Below are 25961 nucleotides of genomic sequence, written 5' to 3'. Positions count from 1 at the left end.
TTAGTTTTTTAAGGAACCTCCATTCTGTTCTCCATAGTGTCTGTATCAATTTACATTCCCACCAACAGTGCAAGAGGGTTCCCTTTTCTCCACACCCTCTCCAGCATTTGTTGTTTGTAGATTTTCTGATGATGCCCATTCTAACTGGTGTGAGGTGATACCTCATTGTAGTTTTGATTTGCATTTCTCTAATAATTAGTGATGTTGAGCAGCTTTTCATGTGCCTCTTGGCCATCTGTATGTCTTCTTTGGAGACATGTCTATTTAGCTCTTCTGCCCATTTTTGGATTGGGTTTTTTTTTAATATTGTAGACAGTATCCTTTAAAGACCAACATTTAAAGATCCATAAATGCCACTACCCTCAATTAGGGCTATTCAGATTTCCTAAGGAAATGAATAAAACTTTAACACATTAAAATGAGCATATGTAAGCACTGCTATAAAATTAAAGCACACACCTTAAGTCTACTATATGAATTTGAAATACCCTAAATTTTTAAAAAAGTTTGCTATTGGAAAATTTTCCATTATCTTTTTTCTCCAAGGTTACATTAATATTTAAAAGACAAGTTAAAATTACATTTTATTAGTTTTACCTGTATATTTTCCCAATAGAATATAATCTTCCCAACAGAATAATATAGAGAGCCTTACTCAATTAACTATTAAATGAAATATTCTGGGTAACAACAGACAGTGACCCTGGTCACCTGTGTAAACATCCAGCCTCTTCTAAGCTGGCTTTAGGGACCACTCCTCCTTCCCCCTATTTAAGCCCTCCTATTCCTCAACTGGAAATTGAGGAAATCAACTGGAAATTGGGTTCCAATTTTGAGTCCACTCCAACCACCAATTCCTCTTTTAAAACCGTTGGGTTGAGCTTAGTTACCATTTTTCCTTCCCTTAACTAGCAGTATAAATAAAAACTTGGCTTTACTTTATTCTGGATAGACATACAAGAGTGATATCCTAATTGACCTGGGAAACACAAATGCCTCACACATTGGCTAAACCACAATGCTAAATTTAATATTTTCTTTCATGTTTTCAAGTGTTTCCCTGTACACGTGTTCCCATGTCCCTGAGCTCTGAAGGGCTGGCACTAGGTTCCTTTTGTATTTCCACTCTCAACCTCCTCCCACCTCCTCTACTCCCTCCTCCAACACCACACACACACACACACACACACACAAATTAGGCTGTGTTTTCTTCCTCTTGAAATCACCACTTCCTTTGTGAGCTCTGTAAAGTTTTCTTTGGCCTTGTATTTTCCCAATTATTTCCTCCAAAATAAAGCTGCCACTCAAGAATGATAGCTCTTTTCATGGAAGAAATAACCATTCCTCACGTTTTGCATATATTAGATCCATAATTGTTATTTTAAGAATCCAAGGCTATAAAGAAGTCAATTTGGGGGGAACACAAAACAAATTACTCCACAAATTGCCATGAACACTGCATTTTGCTTGACACTGATGGTGGCAATCCCACTTTTTAAAAGCAAGCAGTAGTAGTAATACTATAGAAATCACCCGTATAAATAAAAATCCCAATTATGTGTGGGCAAATGAAAACAACTGATAGAAATCTGAGACGAAAAAATCCAATTAAGGAAAAAAGATAACGTCCTAAGGAAAAAAGCAAATAAAAATTAAATGAGAAAAGAAAATTACAGCAATGGAAAGAAAAGACCACTTAAGGATTATAAAAGTTATATTTATTCACGATGCTACATTTATTGCATTCCCTTAGAAAAATGGAGACTATTTATGTACCCAATTTGCACATATAAAACTTTATACAAATTATGTGTAGCACATAAAGGCCTCTGGTACAGCTAAAATCCTGACACTACAATTTGGGTAATCCTGCTTCAGGGTCTCCAGTTTATCAAGTCTGTCCACAGAAAATAAAAACTGGAATTATAGTCAGTCTTGCTGCTCACACTTAGAAATTATTTTAAATATAATAAAATAAAACGTTCAATTACTCTAAAACCCAAAAAAGTAAACTGGAAGGGGATATATTTTACCAATTTCATTTTAACAGTAAGACAAATTCACACCTTATTTTGGCTGGGTCTTTTAAAAAAAAAAAATCACCTTAGTTTTGACATTATTTCTAAGCTGTGGCTGCTTCAGAAGGTAATTTGTCAAAAATATTTACCGAACAATTAAAAAAAGTAATAATAATATTCCTTTTACAAAATGGTACAACAACACCTTAAGGAACCAGAAAATACTAAATGTCTTTGGCTATATAACTAAAAGGCCATTCTTCCAAACAGAATAGGGCATATTCACCTCAGAACCAATTACAGAAACAGAAAGCATAACAGAAATATGCATAGAATTTAATGAGAATTTGTCTTGCCTTTTTTTCCCATTCTACCCATATAATAAGCAAGGAGAATGCAATACATAATCTTCCCAGATGAGACTCAATAGCACTACAAAGATACCCAAACTTCTGCAAAGGCAAAGTGAATTAAAACAATTACACAACTAAGTGAAGACTGAAGGGACAAATGTTATTTGCAATTTTCTGTTTTTTAACTTGTTTGCTTCTTTTTAAGCCTTACAAGTGTAGAAATTATAGCTGATAAACAGAAGTCACAAGCCTCACAAATGGAACTATAATATAAAAATAAATCAAATGAAACATTTATTAATAAATGAAGCCTATTTTATTACTTCAAGTGTTAATGATAAAAAATTTTCAGCACAGCTGTTGCATTTAAAAAAGTGAAACTACATACTATGTTTCTAGCTTGGTAAACAGATGAACCTGATGTCTTTGAATGACATAACAATTGAGCATTGTACAGTACATCTTATGAAGACCCGTAAATTAAAGAACTACTGGTTTAAAGTTAGTGATTATGAAACAAATATGTATTCATAGTTTCAGCTTCTTTTTTCTTCCTCGGCCATCAGGTGCTCCATCCATTTTACGTTTCTGGGTCTACAAACAAACAGAAGGATTATCTTCATCACAAGAGTAATATTAACATGAAATACATTGGAAGACTCATGATAGCAATTTATTAATAACTGCCACTTAGTAACAGGTATTACTTTTCTTAACCAGAATAACCTTAATTCTCCAAATAATCTTATCTACATATTTTACTAACATAAATACCTTAATGCTAATAATGAAGTAAATGAGTAATTCACAATTAGCAATAGTAAATCAATACACCAAACAAATGTATAACATGCCCTCTCATCAAAAGAAAGCAGTAATGAGAAATACTTTGTGAGTATACTAGACTTTCCTGATACGTTCATTTACGCATGACTATATAAATTATTAGATAACAGAATTAGATAACATATTAGATGACTTTTTTCTTACAATTATTGCCTTCACATTGCTAAGATATCATTGGTACAATAAATCAAAGTTTAGAAGTGAACAGTAAAGGTTGTAAAGGCCACTGCCTTCCTAATATTTCTTCACATATTCTAAAATTATAATGTGTACTCTCAACAAAGTGTAGGCTCTTGCCATTCACAAGACAGACGTTCCCATATTCTCACAAATCCCCATACTGTGAACTACCATCATAACATGATTTTCCCCACACAATGCAATCAAGTTTAATTTATACTTTTAAAGCAATCCAAGGCCATACTACTTACCAAAAAAAAACAAAACTAACACATCAGTGATAGCCAAGTAATGTTCAAATTCTTGAAAAAAGTTAAGTTCCCCAAGAAAATATTTACATTTTCATGAGTACTTACTGAAGGTTTTGGTCCTCTTTTCTTTTTCTCTGCCTTCTCCTTTTCTTCTAGTTCCATGTTTTCTCTTTCAATCAAGGTAATTAAAGTGTTACACCTCCTCTGGAGCTCCTGAGTTACAAACATGAATTTACATGGTAAACTTGTAGTCTCCATCCATAAGTTTTCATGATTACAATTTCAAAACCAAAGGTATGTTTTAACAGTGTAATATCACTTATATACCCCCAATAGACAAAATTTTAAAAAGCAAAAGAACTGGTAATTTTCATACACAATCCATGCTAGGAGGATAAAAAAAGGTATCTGTAAACTTTTCACTTCATTATTTAAGGCCATACTGTTGTGTATTTTTCATAAATCCTTCCTTCACTTAGGAACTGAAGCAGTGAAAATGAACATCTCTTAATATATGCAATTCTGCTACATAGTGTCTATGCCTGAAAACTCATCTACCTCCAAAACTTAAAATTAACAGCACATATTTGAGGTCAAAATCACTAAAACTTAATAAGAGGTATATATAATCTTTCCCTTAAACGCATTACCACTAGAATTGTGGTAGACGGTGTACCACCTGCCGTCTTTCCCAGTTCGGGAAAAATAGTCATAGAAATCTATGATGAGTTTTACCTCATCTCTCCTTAGCAATCTACACAGGCTCCAGAAAGGATTTTAAATTATAGTGTAGAAATAGTAAATACCCCTTAAGAAAACAGGAGTCCATTTGTATCATTGCTGGCTACCTACTGAGTAAAATTGTTTTTTTTCTCTCCTTGTCGTGACATTCTACACAAATGATCACGATAAAATCATTTAAAAATATTATTGTATAGGACAAAACCATATAAGGTTTGGAAATATTTGCAATAGTATATATAGAGAGAAGGTAGTACACTGCATCAAAGTTCTTTATTTCCTTTAACAGGTACACTGAGATACACATGCCAGAATGTGTTACAGATGTACTATGGCATGAGTCTTCTTGGCTCTTAGAGAAGGATTATGCCTCAACTGTTTATCACAAGGGGCCATACGCATATTATCATTTTGTATGTGTGCCTTAACATGAAACACATTAGGAAATAACACGCAGTTTTAGACCATGGTATCGTACCAGTAAATCAATGTGACACTGCATCTTGTTTCACTCACCACAAAATCAGTTATTAATTATATATAAATTGTTCCTACTTTAAAAGACGTAATATAGAGCTTATAGCAACTGAATGTGTCTCCTCTAACTATATATTTATAATGCATTTATACCCAAACTAGGGTTTCACAAAACAGTAGCCTCCATTGATGTTTACTGAAAAAAACCCCTTCAGTGGTCACATTTAAAGACCAAACACTATCCTCCATCTTGAAGAGTGACAATGTATTTTAAATATACTGAGGTAAATCCTACTATAAAGTTGTTTAAACTTTGCTATCCTAGTACATCTCAAAATTAAGACTACAGAATTGTTTTGGCATTATCATCATCCTGAAGAACACAAGATGAAGCTAAAAACTCAAAGGTGGTAAAATACAGTAAGTCAGAGAAAAAGACATATCATATGATATATGCGAAATCTAAAAAACACGATACAAATGAACTTACTTACAAAACAGAAACAGACTCAAAGGCTTAGAGAACGAACTTATGGTTACCGGGGGGAAGCAGGTATATTAGGGAGTATATGAGGGAAGTATATTAGGGAGTTTGGGATTGACATGTACACACTGCTGTATTTAAAATGGATAACCAACAAGGACCCACTGTATAGCACAGGGAACTCTGCTCAATATTATGTAACAACCTAAATGGGAAAAGAATCTGAAAAAGAACAGATATATGTATAACTGAATCACTTTGCTATTATACAATTGAAACTAACACAACATTGTTAATAAACTATACTCTAATATCAAATAAAAAGTTAAAAAACTACATAAGAGAAGAGCAATTCATCAAAGCTAAACTTTTCTGAATTCTAATTTTAGGTCATTACAAATGGAACTTGCTGATCAGAAACAGGTTGATATTGGGAATAAAAACAAAACCTAGGATTAAATCAGTATAGTGTTTTACTACGTTAAGCTCTTTTTAAATAACTCAAACTCAGCATTCTGATGGGCAGATGCGTGAGTACAAGTCCTTTCTTTATAGAAATGTGTTCATTTATAAAACCAAAAGTCAAATTTTAAATTGTGATCATTACATTCAGAAGTTAAAATTGATGGTGACATTTCCTCCTACTTAGAACCTGATTAAAATTCACATGAAAAAATTAGTCCTATCATATATAGTGATGTTAAAAGATGTGCTATTAAACAATAGAAAAAATAAACTTTGTAAGTTACTTATGACATTAGGTTTTTAACTGTGGATGTGAACTGTTTCTTAAGGAACTGATTTAAACTGTAATACAAACAATATTGTAACAAAAATTTACTTCAAAGATACAGCTGAACCACAGTTTTCTCTTAATAGAATTTAAAAAATTACCTTAAAGAATATTAAATAACCTACTTCCTTTGAACTGTCAGAGGAAGTTTAATTCTACTACATTACAGAAAAAGGCCCCCAGTACTCACCATTGCAGTTCTGGACTTTAGAAACCAGTCAAATCTGAACTGAGGAGAGTTGCGAATACACTGTCGCAATTCATCATAAACATTTTCTTTGTCAAATCCAAGCTTGTGAAGCATACAGATCAGAAAACGATCCTCTTCTTCAGTGTAGTTTTTTCCTTTGTTAGTACCATAAGATATTCTCAGCTGATGAAAAGGTGCTTTGTACCGTCCAATCTATGAAAATCAGATTTTATATTATATAAAATACAAATCCTATATAATCTATGTTTCAAACTCGGCTTTAGTAAAGTTAGCTATAAATGTTGTATTTCACATCAACTTTCTATCCAAAGTCAGTTACATTGTAATCTTTGTTCTGAAACAACTTCAGTCTTTATTTTAAAAAGAAATACAGACTGAGACTTTCTCGTACACCACACAGCAAAGAGCCAATCATAGTGACTCTGACCCAGATATATCAACTGAAATACTGAGGTAAATTCTGTTGAGAACACCTATAATGTTTGAATGCTGTCCTTTGAAAAAAAATTTTATATCATCATTTCTTTTCCTTTTTAAAAGTTACTTTAAACTCTCATATTACTGAGAGGAGTTATTTTACTATCATATTTATTAATATTCAAAGTACCTTCGTGTCAAGTGCTTTTTTGATACTAATTCTTCTTTGAATTCTTGCCTCTCCCCTTTCAATCTGAGCCATAATCTTCTCTATGTCCTGCAGCTCATTGCATCTTTCCCAGAACACAGCTGTAGGAATAAGAGTTGGGCAGATGAGATAGGTGGGGGAAGGGCAGAAAGATAAATAACTTCTTGTTGTAAGTGCTCTATTTTACTTGCTAAGGATTAAGAAATGTTTCCATTTTCCCCACATCTAACACTAGTAAGTCACGTAATTATTTCTCAGTTTCCTCAACTATGAAGAAACCAGGAAGATAAGCTGGATGATTATAGGAAGTATCCCCCAATTCTTAGCTGTGTCTATTCTGAAGCTCTGGGCGGACCACCAGAGCTACACCCACCTGACAATCTGACTGGCTCCAGGAGCACAGAGAAACACGTAACACTTGAAAACTTATGAAAGACAATGAAATAAAAATGAAGGCACAATTATTCAGTGACCTATTCTTGTTTCCTTGGCTACAGCTAGTGAACGGGGATAAAAAAAAAAATTAATGCCATTTTAAAGAAGGGGAGATTTTCCAATTCAATTTTTAAAAAACACAAAACAAAACAAGGTACTAGGGCTTCCCTGGTGGCGCAGTGGTTAAAATTCCACCTGCCAATGCAGGGGACACGGGTTCGAGCCCTGGTCTGGGAAGATCCCACAGGCCGCAGAGTAACTAAGCCCGTGCACCACAACTACTGAGCCTGCGCTCTAGAGCCCGGGAGCCACAACTACTGAGCCCACGTGCCACAACTACTGAAGCCCGCACACCTAGAGCCTGTGCTCCACAACCAGAGAAGCCACCGCAATGAGAAGCCTGCGCACCGCAACAAAGAGTAGCCCCTGCTCACCACAACTAGAGAAAGCCCGCACGTGGCAACGAAGACCCAACGCAGCCATAAATAAATAAATAAATAAATTTTATTAAAAAAAAAAACAAGGCACTAAGTTGTGGTGAAATTAAGCTTATCAAAACAGTATTCAGAGTAAGAAAATCTGAACTTTCCAACAGCTCTCCAGAAGCCTGAGAACATTCTTATACCTATTAAAATAATAGGAGAATTACCTGAGTATTCAATGACTTCTTCTGGAGTTTTTCCTTCTACTTCTCTTGCTATATTTTCAATATCATCACGACCCCACTTCTCATTGGCTTTGATAAACTGGTTAAAATCTCTCTTATTCCAATTGGTAAATCCCTTCAAAGCGATGGAAACAAAACATATAATCACAGCACACTGAACTTGGGAGAAAAGCTATTAAACTTTACCAATGCTGCTGAGTATTATAGAAAATTTTCAGTTGCTCCAAGTTTTCTTTTTAAGTTAAGTGCTTTTAAAGTAGTAGATTTTCATGTACATAGATGAGCACTTTTAGCAATACATCATATATTGCTTAGATAGCCAAGCAATTGAAGCTGAGCGGGAGAATAAAGAATGCTGCACAAAAAGGTGACATTTTCACTGAGCTTTCAAAGAGTAGAAGTTTGCCAGGAGGAATGAACATAGACTAAAGGGAAAAGATATAAACCAAGTGGGAAAACAGAAGGAAAATAAGGCTTTAAAGGTAGGTTAAGGCCAGATTCTGAAAGGCCTTGATTGAAACTTAAAGGATGTTAAAAAAGTATGGAGCAGAGATTTGTCATTGAGAATTATAACTTAGTAGCAACGTAGAAGATTCACAGGAAAGGGAAGATGGGAGTGCTGGAAGAATGGTGATCAAAAGCAAAAGGATACCCATTCTACCAAGGCTGGTGCAAATCCATAATCTTCTCTACCACCTCAACAACTAATGACAATCAAAATGTAGCAAACACCATATGCCCATGCTTTATGATCACCAATTATTCCATTTTTGAAATCAAAAAAATGTACTTCCTTTATATATTCCAACACAGCCTAAGACAGCACCTTACAAAATAATGTTACTAAATTCTGTGTTGATTGAAGGCTATACCTGTGTTAGAAGCTTCTCTTTTTCCTCTAATTCTTCATCATTAAGGGGTTCAGCTTCATCAATTTTAAGCTGTTCTTCTTTTTGTGCCTGTGCTGCATTTGGTAGGTCAGGATTTCGAGGCACCTAAAAATATTTTTTTTTCCTATGTCATCAGTCAGTATATTTTAGGAAGTATGCAATCAACTAAACTCTTAACCAAGTACATGACATTTCACAAATTTTTTAATCCAGCCATGAAAGAAAACATATTGATATTCTGCATTTATTAAGTTAAAAACAAACCAGATTAGGGACTTCCCTGGTGGCCAAGTGAGTAGGACTCCACGCTCCCAACGCAGGGGGCCCGGGTTCGATCCCTGGTCAGGGAACTAGATCCCGCATGCATGCCGCAACTAAGAAGTGCACATGCTGCAACTAAAGATCCCACACGCTGCAACTAAGACCCGGCACAGCCAAATAAATAAATAAATAAATATTTTAAAAAACAAAACAAAAAACCAGGTTAGTTACGAACAAAGTGTTACTTCTTCTACCTTGTACCCAATCGTTTTTCTGTAATATAGAATTTCTTTTTCCAATAATTCAAATAGACGTGGAGGAAAGAACTGGAAATCCTGAACATTAGGTTGTTTTGGAGGTCGAGGAGCCTAAAAACAAAAAGTATTCTTCATAAGAAAGCAACTATTTTGCTTTAAATCTATTTACAACCTTTTTTCATTCTATAAAATCATGACAGCCAATTCTCCAAGCAACTGAATGCATCTTCCACTAAAACTGAACAAACATTAATCAAGTTTTAAATGCTTACATTCAAAATTAATCTTTAGAAAACTTTTAACAAAAGCTGAAGGAGGTGTACTGTAAGAAACCATAAAATCTAATTCTCAATCTGATTTTATCTCAAGAGTGTAAGAAGAAAAATGATTTACAGTTCCAATATTTTTAGACATTTGTGCTCTGTCAACTCACCTTGGGTGCTTTAGGTTCACTGACACGAAGAGCTTCCCTGAAATAGGCATCAACAGCATAGTTGGCTTTTCTTTCTCGTTTAGGTGGTTCAATCCACTCTGTGAATGCAATCTAGCACATGGGAAACAATTCAGATCACCAACTTTATTATATAGTCGCAAATCCTACATGAATGCAACTCCGACTATGTACATCACTACGACTGTTATTTATAAATGCAAAGTTATTCATAAAATTCTAGACTATAAGCTCTATGAGGCTAGGGACTATGCAATTAACACACAGGAGGTCTAGTGAAGAGCATAGGCATTCAGTAAGTATTTCCTGACCAAATGAATACTAGGTGAAAAACAATGCTATAGAAGGTTTGGAACCCCAATTAGGAGAGAAATGTAGATATATATTTAGCCTAGAAAAAATTCAGAGGATGTACATGCCTAAACATTAAAAGGGAAAGCATTAGGTAGAATTTTTTTTTCTTCTACCCTGTAGGTATTTTCTAATTTCACTATAAAACAGCAAGTATTACTTATGAAATAAGTTATTCCCTTTAATTATTACCAGACAATTCTGCTGTTTAAAAAAAAAAAAAAGTCTAATAAGGTTGTGACGATTTTTTTTGCCAAGTTTTAATTTTCAAATATCCCAAATTACTATAATCACCCCACACAACATCGTGCACTTTAACAGTATACATAAACTTTTTAAACATTTCACTTTACCAACTGAAAATGTGGCATTAAATTTAACACAAAAATAAAAATAATTTAGTTGTGAGTAAACAGAAATGACTGCTGTTTGAGACAAGGCATTACACCTAACACTTAAATTCCAAGTTTCAAGTAAAATATTAAGTCTTCAAGTAACCAAAATCTCTTTCTAAATTACCTTTTGTTTTTCTCTATAATCTTCTCCTTCAAAGTTATAAACACTCGACTCTGTATCCATTGTAAAGTTTCTAAGTGAGCTTTCACCCATCTTGGAGAGCTTTTCATTCATCTCTGCAGTCTAGGAAACAAAAGAAACATCCTATTAGGTGGAGAATTTAAAAAGCATGAGAACTATAGTCAAAATAAATTAGGCTTTATACTACATAAAAACTTCTTTCTGTGGAAGTCAGATTACCGATAACTCACATAACCATTTCCTCAAACAGTTCTGGTTTAAAATATTTTACATATTAAACATATCATTTAATCTGCATCTCACCTTCTTTGCACCTCTTTCCAAAATACCATCAATATCCTCATCAGTAATCTCGCTTTCCTTTGAAGCAAATACATGTGTTGCCCCATGCCTTATCATTTGAAGCATTTCATCTTTCCCAATTTTGTTCAGATTCTGATCCACAAGTCTTCCTGAAAAAAAGGTTTTATTGTATAATGTTAATCAAACAAACTTTAGTTTACTGGATATTTGGAATTTTAAATGTTAGATGTAATACCACATAATTTTGCCTCAAACGTCAATCATTTCTGTTTATTCTCATCTGATAATTTTCATTTTTATATAAAATACCAAATTCTAATCTGTAAACTCTGAAATATTTCTAAACTTTACATATTACATAATGAAGCCTACCGAATGCCACTTCAATAAAATATATGCTTGTACGGTGAGAATGACAGTAACTTGGGATATCTGAAAATCAAAATTATTACCATAACTTTTTTTAAGTATCAAAAGGTGAGAGCATTATAAACACAGGAAGTTTCTGCTAAGCAGAAACTGATGAGTATTATTACTAATGCTCCCAATCAGCTTGTTCTACTTACAAAAACCTTCATATTGCCAAACTTCAAGAGCCACTCACATATACTTCTTCTATTTTAATTTTTCTACTTCAACCAACTTGTAATGAGTAGGTAAAGATACAAGCTGTTTTCTGGGACCTTACATATACTTGTATCATGGTTTTGGATCCCTAATAGAATGCACCATCAAATATTTGTGACTTTCAAAGTTAGAATATATCCACAGAACATGTTTCTTGAAAGCTATCTCACTGCTATCAAAATGCTCTTAAGCTTAGAGAAATTACTTCCCTGTGGACTGGGAGGGAACTTTTCAGACATAAAGTACTTCTGTATATTCTCATATTTTTAGTTATACCCCTTAGTACACCAAACAGTTAACACAGAGGCATATGCACCCAAGGCTTGTTTGACTAATATGTCTATAAATGGGATTAACAAAGCTACTAGCACAAAATTTTGCTCCAAAAGTTGCCTTAGTAAATATATAAGAATACCCCAAAAACATTAAGTCAAAAGACTCAAAAAGCTTTTCTAAGCTGACTGTAAAAGAATTTGTATTTTTTTAATCTTCAAAAAAAAAAAAAAGAAAAGGGTTTCAGAGATGAAAATAATTGAGAACAAGAACCACAAGGCAGATGTATTTCTAAAAGCATGGATGAATGTTGAGGGGGAAAAAAAAAACTAGCCATTACATCACTCATGAGAAACCTGTTTGGCAGGCCCCAGAAGTCCCCAGAGACTTTCCTAATTAAACACTGCACTGTAATAGTTTATATAGCTCCTGATGCCCTGGATGAGTCACCTCCTAGCTGTGTAAACGGTAAATAAGTGACTTGCTTCTACCTCTGATGCCAACCTCCAGCTGGCATGAAGACTAAAGAAGATAATATTCAGTATTTAAATATTTAGCACATGGCTTGGTACAAAGTAAGCTCACTATGTTAAGCAATTATTAACAAAAACAACTAATAATAAAGCAATCAGGTATTGTGTTTTTTTTAACATCTTTATTGGAGTATAATTGCTTTACAATGGTGTGTTTTTCTGCTTTTTAACAAAGTGAATCAGCTATACATATGTTCCCATATCTCCTCCCTCTTGTGCCTCCCTCCCTCCCACCCTCCCTATCCCACCCCTCTAGGTGGTCACAAACCACCGAGCTGATCTCCCTGTGCCATGCGGCTGCTTCCCACTAGCTATCTATTTTACGTTTGGTAGTGTATGTATGTCCATGCCACTCTCTCACTTTGTCACAGCTTACCCTTCCCCCTCCCCATATCCTCAAGTCTATTCTCTAGTAGGTCTGTCTTTATTCCCGTCTTACCCCTAGGTTCTTCATGACCTTTTTTTTTTTTCTTAAATTCCATATATATGTGTTAGCATACCGTATTTGTTTTTCTCTTTCTGACTTTATGTATACAGACACGTGGCTAACTCTATGGTTGGCATTAAGGGATAACAAAGAAATGTAACATTCCCTTCCTTACAAGGAAATTAGAGACTGGTTGACAAAACCAAGACACACAAATGTAATAATCAGTGGATAATACAACAGTATACCTCTTAGCTTTAGAGACAGATAAAATGCATTTGGTCATGACACAATTTGGGAAGGAAGGAAACCAACGTGGGCTCAAGGTTACTGAGGGTTTGTTTTGGTTTTTACATTTTACACATCCCATCACTAACTCTATTTTAAGCTTCATGAAAATATAAATGTCTTCCTTGAAAGCTGATCTGGCATGAGAACTTGAAGTTCCCTTCAATTAATCCAAAATAAAATCCCACTTTCACCATCTAGTCCTATTTACATAAATGTTTATTCTTTGTCTTGCTCTCACTAAATTATAAAGTCCTTGAAAGTAAGAACACTGGTTGGTTTCAGTCACCACTGTATTCTCACTAAGAACAGTGCCTGACATCTGCTGGTGCTCAATAAATCGTTGGATTAGAAAAAAGAATTCTGAGTTTTATTGTTATCTCTTCAGTTTCCTCAGAGTAGTCAATTGAGTGTTAGTACATGTAAATCACTCATCACACCTCTATTTAATATGTACCACACTGAATGCTGGGTATTTTTATATACATTATCCCCTTTAGTCCTTAAAAATCTCTGTATCCCTATTTAACACATGAAGAAGAGGCTCAGATAGTGTAAAAGAATTGCTAACCAGCTGAGTCAATATTCAAATTTCAACCTTCCTGAGCCCAAACCCATCCTCTTAACAAAACTGAAGCTTACTTTAGTCTGGAATATAAATATTGTTGCCTGGTAGCTTGATTTAATATATGTTTAACAACAAGAATATCCTAAAAAAAAATCCAGGAAAAAAGTGTTATAAATTCAACCTGGTAAATTTTAAAGTCCTAAGGCTCACCTTGTTGGATGACTATTGAATCCAGTCTGAGTTTCATCTCAGCACGTTCCACTATTCTTTCTTCTACAGTGTTATCCGTTATGAAGCGGAACACTCTGACTGTCTTGGTTTGTCCAATTCTATGGGCTCGATCCTAGAAAAATAACCAGGTTACTTTGAATCCAGTTGAAAATTCACATAAATAACATCTGAATGTGTACACTGAGAAACAAAATGAAAATATTCTCAAGTACAAAATGGTTTGAAAAATACGAAACAAAACAACTATAACGGATTCATATTCCATTAACATTTCTTAAATTCTCAGTTTCAATCAAATTAACTGGTTATCTCACAAGAAAATCTTTTAGGAGGTATAGAACACGTCACAGTTGCTGAATCTGTGAGAAACTACTGTATTAATCTGTCTAGGTTATACGGAAATAAAATATACATAATGTCTCCAGACAAGACAGACACAATTATCTTCAAGTCTGATGATAAAAGTTTTTAAAAAATCTTTTTTTCTTAGGTTTAAATTCAAAATGCTTTTCTTCCTAAATCAAATCTAAATTTTCATTGCAATTAGGGGAAAAAGTGACATGAATAAACAATCTCCACAAACAATATAAAAATCCTAGGGGCTTCCCTGGTGGCGCCAATGCAGGGGACACAGGTTCGTGCCCTGGTCTGGGAAGATCCCACATGCCGCGGAGCGGCTGGGCCCGTGAGCCATGGCCGCTGAGCCTGTGCGTCCGGAGCCGCAACAGGAGAGGCCACAACAGTGAGAGGCCCGCGTACCGGGAAAAAAAAAAAAAAATCCTAGTCTTTAAATAGCGCCCAATTAACTACATATAAGTAATCAAATTAACTTGAATTCCATTTTCTGCTTAACTTCTGGTAAGTTCACAAAACACATCTTACAAAGCACCCCTACTTCTAATTGATCAATTTCCCCAGCCACCATTACAAACAGTCACAGGATGAAAGTGGCCAACACCAAAGATGTAAATACCACAGGTCAAATTATTAGCAATATCAAACTTTAGAACTTTTAAGTTTTCATATTAATCTATAGCCCATAAATTTTCTCAACATAAGAATGACCAGAGACTGTCATACGGAGTGAAGTAACTCAGAAAGAGAAAAACAAATATCATATATTAACACATGTATGTGGAACCTAGAAAAATGGTACAGATGAGCCGGTTTGCAGGGCAGAAGTTGAGACACAGATGTAGAGAACAAATGTATGGACACCAAGGGGGGGAAACCATGGTGGGGTGGGGATGGTGGTGTGATGAATTGGGCGATTGGGATTGACATGTATACACTGATGTATATAAAATGGATGACTGATAAGAATCTGCAGTATAAAAAAACAAAACAACTAATACTAAACTTTCTTTGGGTTATTTGTATGGAAATATGTTAACATAAATGTTTCAGACATTACATGAAATTTCTAAAAATCTTATATGTTCTGGTGTAATGCTGTAAGTCATAATTCTAGTTATTACTTTAAAATGTATATCTCAGAAATAACTAAAAAAAAAAGAATGAAACTCTTGGGACTTCCCTGGTGGCACAGTGGTTAAGAATCCGCCTGCCAATGTAGGGGACACAGGTTCAAGCCCTGGTCCAGGAAGATCCCACATGCCACGGAGCAACTAAGCCCGTGTGCCACAACTACTGAGCCTGCGCTCTAGAGCCTGCGAGCCGCAACTACTGAGCCCACACACCTCAACTACTGAAGCCCACACGCCTAGAGGCTGATCTCCTCAACAAAGACAAGCCACCGCAAAGAGAAGCGCGCGCACCGCAACGAAGAGCAGCCCCTGTTCGCCACAACTAGAGAAAGCCCGCACACGGCAAGAAAGACCCAACGCAGCCAAAAATAAATAATAAAATAAAATTAATTTAAAAAAAAAACAAACAAATGATCCTCTTGATCTGGCCAAGATAGTCCCACACATGGGCCTAAAATTTTAAACATCTAATGTGGCAGGCAGGTTAGTAGCTCCCCAAACCCACTACCCCTTCCTCCTAGGACACAACTATACTATCATTTACCAACTCCCTTGCAGTAAGTTATGCTATGTGATTGAGTGCTGGCTAATGAATGTGGGGTCACTTTCAGTTCTGCCCCATAAAAAATTTCCTGGGCAATTCTCAGCTTTCTCTCCTCCCCTTTCTACCAACAGGATGCAGATATAATAGGACTCTAAGGTCCTAAGATATGGCAAAGATGTAACATGGAAATACCCTGATTTAGATGGAAGATCACCAGCAAAATACCCTCACTGTACTATGAGGTCAGAGAAAATACAATTCTGCGGGATTAAGTCACTGACATTTGTAGACTGTTTATCAGTTTACTTTAAAACGTCTGTTAGGCACAGAATATATTTGTTATCTCTTACCATAGCCTGAAGATCTACTTGGGGATTCCAATCCGAGTCATACAAAATTACTACATCAGCAGTAGCAAGATTGATGCCAAGACCACCAGCACGTGTGCTTAACATGAAAACAAACTTTGTGCTGTTTGGTTCATTGTATGCATTGATGGACTCCTACAGACACAAAATAAATGTCAGAAAATTATTTTATCTGATAATTTTTTTATCTCCCCTCCCCAGATTTTACTCACTTGTCTCTCATCATGGGGTGTCTGCCCATCCAATCTACAGTAGTCATAGTTTCTCCACATGCAATAATCTTCCAAAATATCCAATACCCTCGTCATCTGACTGAAGATTAGTACTCGTGAACCTGTCAGCAAACATTAACAGCCCATTATCAGAAGCTTCAAAAGTAAAAAGAAAAAAAAAAATTATTTAAAAATTTAAGGCTAACCAAAACCAAGACTAACCAATTACTCCTTAATTCCAGGTTACGTAGTTAGTTACAAGAAAAAAACTGTACATTATTTATTATCCAAGTTAGTCACTCCCCACATTGTTCCCATCAATGCACAAATAGAAAAGGGTAGTATTTACACAACACACTGAAGGAAAGTGTTTCTGTAAACAGAAAAGGGTATTTACCTCTAGCCTGGGAGGTCTTGCCATCCCAAAGCCTGAGAGAATCACTATATTTTTATCCCACATACTTAAAAATAACCCTCCACCACAACTCCTCCCTGTGCACAGCCCGACACATCTCTGAACACACACCCAACACCCTGGTCTCATTCTAGTTCTCAAGACCCAATCCAGATGGAAGGACCATAAATATGCGCCTCACATCTAGACCATCACCCTTCACTTATGCCGTGACTCAAATTATCCAACTGCGTTTCTTCAGCCAGCTGCACACCACCTTCAGTAGGACGTACAAAGACAAAGGGATCCTTTTAAAAAATAATGATTACAAAACTATCTTCTCTTAGAAGCTGAGGCTGATAATCTGCTCTTGTCCACCCTCCCACATCCTAAATGCATACGGATGTTCAGTAGTCTCCTAGCAAGTTCCTGCCACTCCTCCCCATGTATTCAATTTCTTCAATTACTAAGCTTTTAAGGAAAACTATTTATTTATTTATCTATTTACCTATCTATATTTATTTATTTATTTAGCAACAGGGTCCCGGTTTACTCTGCCTTGGAAGGGTGGTCCTGAGAGTGGCAGGTGCCACCCTGTCCTGGGAGGCGGGAGGGCCTGAGGGCCGGTTAAGGCCAGTGGCAGGAGAAGCGGGGGATACTGCCCCTAGAATGCAGTGAGGCCAGGCTGAGGCCCAAGGAAAGCATTTTAGAAAATACATTTTAAAAAAAGGTATAAAAAGAAAAAAGTAAACCAATTCACTGGAAACTCTTACAATGTTTTCAACAGTCAATATGCTAGAGGAAATTCACCTACTGGTACAATTTTCATTCTTACCAAAATATACAGAGAAACACAAATGGAGAAACTTTAAATCTGACTGTATACTTCGTATTACAGAATGAATAATTTGTCTATGAAATGCCTTGATGTCTGGGATTTGGTTCCAAACGTTCTCGGAGATGGAAAGTAGGTACGATGTAGATGAAAACAAGTTTTGCCATGAATTTATAATTGTTGAAGCTGGCTTCCTACTAAATTCTCTCTACATTCTTGTAATTTAAATACATCTGTACACATACTCATTTTCATATTAAAAGCCAATGTGTTACAAATAAAACCGCTTTGGGTCCGTGCACATGTCATTTAATTAAATTAAAAATCCACACAAACAGCTAAGAAAAAATACCATGAACACAACACCACTGTCTACCAAAGGCTCTGGGAACTACATATGGGTGAGAAGAGCATTCTTGATAACAAAAAGTTGACATTTCTAGGAAAGCATATATAAAATAAGAAAGAACTCTCCCCCAAATCCAGGGAGTGTGGCTACCCTAACTACTGATCACTTTCTAAAAGATTTAAGGCTTAAAATAGGAGGGCGGGGGGGAAGCTCAGATAATGGACAGAAGTTTTTAAATGTCCCACACTTCAACTTTAGAAAGTGCCAGAGTAGTCATTTCATAGGGTAGGATGGCTCCTTCATTTTAACATCAGAATCTTAAGACAGTTTCCATTACTTCTCCATTTGATACCAGTAACGTAAGTACCTTGTTCTTTTAATTTAGGGAGCAGTTTGTCTAACACCACCATTTTGCCACTGTTGGTAACTAGATGCATGTCCGTTGTGTAAGGTGGACCAGGTTCAGCTCCGTCAAAGAGATATGGGTGATTACAGCATTTCCTTAACTGCATCAGGATGTTCAGTAGCCTCATTTTGTCCATCTTCCCTGCAGAGTTTAGTATATCTATATCCTTCATTAATATACGAGTATACCTAGTGAGAAGAAAAACATTTTAAGAGGGCTCAAATGTTCCTGGGACGAGTCTCTGCCACTTTACATCCTCAATCCCATCTCAACCCAAAATACCTGTTAGAAACAACCCATCAACTTCTAAGGGGTAGTTAGGAGTCTATCACCTATAACCTCTTTCTTCTGTTTCTCTTTATTCCCCCCAGTGTTCTAATGTGTACCATTAATGCTTTGGGCCTTGAGGCCCGAAAGAGTAAATTCGTCTCCTTGGGATGAATTGAAACAGTTATGATACAACATTTTTAAGTAATAAAGCAAAACTTAAAAGACCAGTTTTAAACATAATTTTTTTGTGTGTATGTGGTACGCGGGGCTCTCACTGTTGTGGCCTCTCCCGTTGCGGAGCACAGGCTCCCGACACGCAGGCCCAGCAGCCATGGCTCACGGGCCCAGCCGCTCCGCAGCATGTGGGATCTTCCCGGACCGGGGCACGAACTCGTGTCCCCTGCATCGGCAGGCGGACTCTCAACCACTGTGCCACCAGGGAAGCCCTAAATATAATTTTAATTCATAGTCTTTTCCAACAGAAGAGTGCCACTATTCCATTATAATTCAACGTAGCTAGTGTAGCATTTGGGTAAGAACATGAAGAGCTAAGGAGGGAGAAAGAATCATGAGAGCATAAAGCATATGATGATAATAAAATGAATACAATGCGATTTAAATATAAGTAAAAGTGTGCAGCCTGGGGGAAGAGAAGGGATCAGTTAAGCTAAGGCTGGGTTATGAAAAGCCTTGACTGTATACACAAAGAAGTTAGACATTATTCTAAAGGAAAGAGCAATCTGTCCAAATACCAAATATTCAGCACCTTGAACCCACTGAGCAAAATAACATAAACAACGAAAGCAATCTATGCTTAACAACTCGAATTATGGGGCACGAAATACTCAAGGCACCCACAATTCTGACTGATATAAAGTTCCTCAATATGACATATAACTAAAAAAGATTTGTCTTCCCTCAGCATTGACTCACGTCTTAATTCTGTATTTTAGAACTAGATAAGACAAGCCTAACCCTAACACCTTTCAAAATTTTTGAAGACATTTAGGATGGCCTATCTTCTACAACGGTCATCTCTTTACCAGATAACATCCCCATTTCTTTGCCTTACATCCCTTCTGTCCTTTTACCAACAACTGCAGACCCTTGCAAATACTTATCAATATAAAGTATGAAACAATATACTTGAGATGTGTTCTCTCCTGGTTATACCACAGTGGCTATTTATTCCCCTCCTCTGAACACTACATTTAAGTCAGCGGTTTCCAGCCTTTTAGATTTCAGATACCCATAAAACTTTTAAAAAAAGACAAAAGGAGGAGGAAATGAAAATTAAAACCACAGTGAGGATTGGTTCAAGCTGGCGGAGTACAGGACGTGCTCTCACTCCCTCTTGCAAGAGCACCAGAATCACAACTAACTGCTGATCAACGACAGGAAGACACTGGAACTCACCAAAAGATACCCCACATCCAAAGACAAAGGAGAAGCCACAATGAGACGGTAGGAAGGGTGCAATTACAATAAAATCAAATCCCGTAACTGCTGGGTGGGTGACTCACAACCTGGAGAACACTTATACCACAGAAGTCCACCCACTGGAGTGAAGGTTCTGAGCCCCACATCAGGCTTCCCAACCTGGGGGTCCAGCAACAGGAGCAGGAATTCCTAGAGAATCAGACTTTGAAGGCTACTGGGTTTGAATGCAGGACTTCCACAGGACTGGGGGAAACAGAGACTCCACTCTTGGAGGGCACACACAAAGTAGTGTGTGCATCGGGACCCAGGGGAAGGAGCAGTGACCCCATAGGAGACTGAACCAGACCTACCTGCTAGTGTTGGAGGGTCTCCTGCAGAGGTGGGGGTGGCTGTGTATCACTGTGAGGACAAGGACACTGGCAGCAGAAATTTTGGGAAGTACTCTTTGACGTGAGCCCTCCCAGTGTCCGCCATTAGCCCCACCGAAGAGCCTGGGTAGACTCTAGTGTTGGCTCACCTCAGACCAAACAACCAACAGGGAGGGAACCCAGCCCCACCCATCAGCAGTCAAGCAGATTAAAGTTTTACTGAGCTCTGCCCACCAGAGCAACACCCAGCTCTACCCATCACCAGTCCCTCCCATCAGGAAACTTGCTCAAGACTCTTAGATAGCCTCATCCACCAGAGGGCAGACAGCAGAAGCAAGAAGAACTACAATCCTGCAGCCTGTGGAACAAAAACCACATTCACAGAAAGACAGACAAGATGAAAAGGCAGAGGGCTATGTATATGTACCAGATGAAGCAACAAGATAAAACTCCAGGAAAACAACCAAACAAAGTGGAGATAGGAAACCTTCCAGAAAAAAAATTCAGAATAATGAGAGTGAAGGTGATCCAGGACCTCGGAAAAAGAATGGAGGCAAAGATCGAGAAGATGCAAGAAATGTTCAACAAAGACCTAGGAGAATTAAAGAACAAACAAACAGAGATGAACATACAATAACTGAAATGAAAAATACACTAAAAGGAATCAATAGCAGAATAACTGATGCAGAAGAACGGATAAGTGACCTGCAAGACAGACTGGTGGAATTCACTGCTGTGGAACAGAATGAAGAAAAAAGAATGAAAAGAAATGAAGACAGCCTAAGAGACCTCTGGGACAACATTAAACGTAACTGACATTCACATTATAGCGGTCCCAGAAGGAGAACAGAGAGAAAAGACCAGAGAAAATATTTGAAGAGATTATAGTTGGAAACTTCCCTAACATGGGAAAGGAAATGGCCACCCAAATCCAGGAAGCGCAGAGAGTTCTATACAGCACGAACCCAGGGAGAAACACACCGAGACACATAGTAACCAAATTGGCAAAAATTAAATACAAAGAAAAATTATTGAAAGCAGCAAGGGAAAAACGACAACATACAAGGGAACTCCCATAAAGTTAACCAGCTGATTTCTACTAGAAACTCTACAAGCCAGAAGGGAATGGCATGACATATTTTAAGTGATGAAAGGGAAGAACCTAAAACCAAGAGTACTCTACCCAGCAAGGATCTCATTCAGATTCAATGGAGAAATCAAAAGCTTTACAGACAAGCAAAAGATAAGAGAATTCAGCACCACCAAACCAGCTCTACAATAAATGCTAAAGGAACTTCTCTAAGTGGGAAACACAAAGAGAAGAAAAGGACCTACAAAAACAAACCTAAAACAATTAAGAAAATGGTAATAGGAACATACATATCGATAATTACCTTAAACGTGAACGGATTAAATGCTCCAACCAAAAGACACAGGCTCGCAGAATGGATACAAAAACAAGACCCATGTATGCTGTCTATAAGAGACCCACTTCAGACCTAGGGACACATACAGACTGAAAGTGAGGGGATGGAAAAAGATATTCCATGCAAATGGAAATCGAAAGAAAGCTGGAGTAGCAATACTCATTTCAGATAAAACAGACTTTAAAATAAAGAATGTTGCATGAGACAAGGAAGGACACTACATAATGATCAATTCAAGGGATTGATCAATCCAAGGGATCAATCCAAGAAGAAGATATAACAATTATAAATATATATACTCCTAACATAGGAGCACCTCAATACATAAGGCAACTGCTAACAGCTATAAAAGAGGAAATCGACAGTAACACAATAATAGTGAGGGGACTTTAACACCTCACTTACACCAATGGACAGATCATCCAAACAGAAAATTACTAAGGAAACACAAGCTTTAAATGACACAGCGGACCAGACAGATTTAATTGATATTTATAGGACATTCCATCCAAAAGCAGCAGATTACTTTTTTCTCAAGTGCGCATGGAACATTCTCCAGGATAGATCACATCTTGGGTCACAAATCAAGCCTCAATAAATTTAAGAAAATTGAAATCATATCAAGCATCTTTTCTGACCACGCTATGAGATTAGAAATCAATTACAGGGAAAAAAACGTAAAAAACACAAACACATGGAGGCTAAACAATATGTTACTAAATAACCAAGAGATCACTGAAGAAATCGAAGAGGAAATTTAAAAATACCTAGAGACAAATGACAATGAAAACACGACAATCCAAAACCTATGGGACGCAGCAAAAGCAGTTCTAAGAGGGAAGTTTATAGCAATACAAGCCTACCTCAAGAAACAAGAGAAGCCTCAAATAAACAATCTAACCTTACACCTAAAGGAACTAGAGAAAGAACAACAAAACCCAAAGTAAGTAGAAGGAAAGAAATCATAAAGATGAGAGCAGAAATATATGAAATAGAAACAAAGAAAACAATAGCAAAGATCAATAAAACTAAAAGCTGGTTCTTTGAGAAGATAAACAAAATTGATAAACCATTAGCCAGACTCATCAAGAAAAAGAGGGAGAGGACTCAAATCAATAAAATTAGAAATGGAAAAGGAGAAGATACAACAGACACCGCAGATATACAAAGCACCCTAAGAGACTACTACAAGCAACTCTATGCCAATAAAACGGACAATCTGGAAGAAATGGACAAATTCTTAGAAAGGTATAACCTTCCAAGACTGAACCAGGAAGAAAAAGAAAATATGAACAGATCAATCTACAAGTAATAAAATTGAAACTGTGATTAAAACTCTTCCAACAAACAAAAGTCCAGGACCAGATGGCTTCACAGGTAAATTCTATCAAACATTTATACAAGAGCTAACACCCATCCTTCTCAAACTCTTCCAAAAAACTGCAGAGGAAGGAACACTCCCAAACTCATTCTATGAGGCCACCATCACCCCGATACCAAAACCAGACAAAGATACTACAAAAAAAGAAAATAACAGACCAATATCACTGATGAATATAGATGCAAAAATCCTCAACAAAATACTAGCAAACAGAATCCAACAACACATTAAAAGGATCATACACCATGATCAAGTGGGATTTATCCCAGGGATGCAAGGATTCTTTAATATACGCAAATCAATCAATGTGATACACCATGTTAATAAATTGAATAAAAACCATATGATCATCTCAATAGATGCAGAAAAAGCTTTTGAAAAATTCAACACCTATTTATGATGAAAACTCTCCAGAAAGTGGGCATAGAGGGAACCTACCTCAACATAATAAAGGCCATATACGACAAACCCACAGCAAACATCATTCTCAATGGTGAAAAACTGAAAGCATTTCTTTTAAGATCAGGAACAAGACAAGGATGTCCACTCTCACCACTATTATTACATAGTTTTGGAAGTCCTAGCCATGGCAATCAGAGAAGAAAAAGAAATAAAAGGACTCCAAATTGGAAAAGAAGTACTAAAACTGTCACTGTTTGCAGATGACATGATAATAGAGAATCCTAAAGATGCCACCAGAAAACGACTAGAGCTAATCAATGAATTTGGTAAAGTAGCAAGATACAAAAATAATGCACAGAAACCTCTTGCATTCCGATACACTAATGATGAAAAATCTGGAAGAGAAATTAAGGAAACACTCCCATTTACCATTGCAACAAAAAGAATAAAATACCTAGGAATAAACCTACCTAGGGAGACAAAAGACCTGTATGCAGAAAACTATAAGACACTGATGAAAGAAATTAAAGATGATACAAACAGATGGAGAGATATACCATGTTCTTGGATTGGAAGAATCAACACTGTGAAAACGACTATACTACCCAAACAATCTACCGATTCAATGCAATCCCTATCAAATTACCAATGGCATTTTTTACAGAACTAGAACAAAAAATTTTAAAATTTGTATGGAGACACAAAAGACCCCGAATAGCCAAAGCAGTCTTGAGGGAAAAAAGCAGAGCTGGAAGAATCAGACTCCCTGACTTCAGACTATAATACAAAGCTACAGTAATCAAGACAATATGGTACTGGCTCAAAAACAGAGATATAGATCAATGGAACAGGACAGAAAGCCCAGAGATAAACCCACGCACCTATGGTCAACTAATCTATGACAAAGGAGGCAAGCATGTACAATGGAGAAAAGACAGTCTCTTCAATAACTGATGCTGGGAAAAGTGGAAAGCTACATGTAAAAGAATGAAATCAGAACACTCCCTAACACCATACACAAAAATAAACTCAAAATGGATGAGAGACCTAAATGTAAGACCGGACACTATAAAACTCTTAGAGGAAAACATAGGAAGAACACTCTTTCACATAAATCACAGCAAGATCTTTTTTGACCCACCGCCTAGAGTAATGGAAATAAAAACAAAAATAAACGAACGGGACCTAATGAAACTTAAAAGCTTTTGCAAAGCAAAGGAAACTACAAACAAGACAAAAAGACAACCCTCAGAATGGGAGTAAATATTTGCAAACAAAGCAACGGACAAAGGATTAATCTCCAAAATACATAAACAGCTCATGCAGCTCAATATCAAAAAAACAAATCCAAAAACGGGCAGAAGACCTAGATAGACATTTCTCCAAAGAAGACATACAGATGGCCAATAAGCACATGAAAAGCTGCTCAACATCACTAATTGTTAGAGAAATGCAAATCAAAAGTAAAATGAGGTATCACCTCACACCAGTTAGAATGGGCATCATCAAACAATCTACAAACAACAAATGCTGGAGAGGGTGTGGAGAAAGAGGAACCCTCTTGCACTGTTGGTGGGAATGTAAATGATACAGCCCCTATGGAGAACAGTACAGAGGTTCCTTAAAAGACTCAAAACAGAATTACCATATGACCCAGCAATCCCACTACTGGGCGTATACCCAGAGATAACCATAATTCAAAAGGACACACGCACCCCAATGTTCATTGCAGCACTATTTACAATAGCCAGGTCATGAAGGCAGCCTAAATGCCCAGCACCAGACGAATGGATGAAGAAGATGTGGTACATATATACAATGGAATATTACTCAGTCATAAAAAGGAACGAAATTGAGTCATTTGTAGAGATGTGGATGAATCTAGAGACTGTCGTACAGAGTGAAGTCAGTCAGAAAGAGGAAAAACAAATATCGTATATTAATGCGTATATGTGGAACCTAGAAAAATGGTACAGATATACCAGCAGTTTGCAGGGCAG

General features: G+C 36.6%; 1 protein-coding gene across 1 annotated transcript in view; it reads right to left on the bottom strand.

Moving 5' to 3' along the window:
- Positions 1-1700: 1700 nt before the first annotated feature.
- SMARCA5 (SWI/SNF related, matrix associated, actin dependent regulator of chromatin, subfamily a, member 5) overlaps positions 1701-25961 on the bottom strand; it is a 46453-nt gene continuing 22192 nt past the window's right edge. Inside the window, exons 11-24 of the mRNA XM_029235617.1 lie at positions 18635-18861; positions 16690-16811; positions 16460-16612; positions 14058-14190; positions 11132-11280; positions 10811-10930; positions 9923-10033; positions 9487-9600; positions 8954-9076; positions 8064-8196; positions 6962-7080; positions 6334-6546; positions 3754-3861; positions 1701-2965 (exon numbers count right to left, since the gene is read on the bottom strand). Coding sequence (XP_029091450.1) covers positions 2900-2965; positions 3754-3861; positions 6334-6546; positions 6962-7080; positions 8064-8196; positions 8954-9076; positions 9487-9600; positions 9923-10033; positions 10811-10930; positions 11132-11280; positions 14058-14190; positions 16460-16612; positions 16690-16811; positions 18635-18861 — 1891 coding nt within the window. The 3' untranslated portion in view covers positions 1701-2899. The remainder of the gene's footprint in view (positions 2966-3753; positions 3862-6333; positions 6547-6961; positions 7081-8063; positions 8197-8953; positions 9077-9486; positions 9601-9922; positions 10034-10810; positions 10931-11131; positions 11281-14057; positions 14191-16459; positions 16613-16689; positions 16812-18634; positions 18862-25961) is intronic.

This window comes from Monodon monoceros, unplaced genomic scaffold, assembly GCF_005190385.1.
Source record: "Monodon monoceros isolate NGI ecotype Baffin Bay Population unplaced genomic scaffold, NGI_Narwhal_1 Super_Scaffold_20, whole genome shotgun sequence".
Classification (NCBI taxonomy): Eukaryota; Metazoa; Chordata; class Mammalia; order Artiodactyla; family Monodontidae; genus Monodon; species Monodon monoceros.
This window is presented reverse-complemented; position numbering and strand designations above follow the sequence as displayed.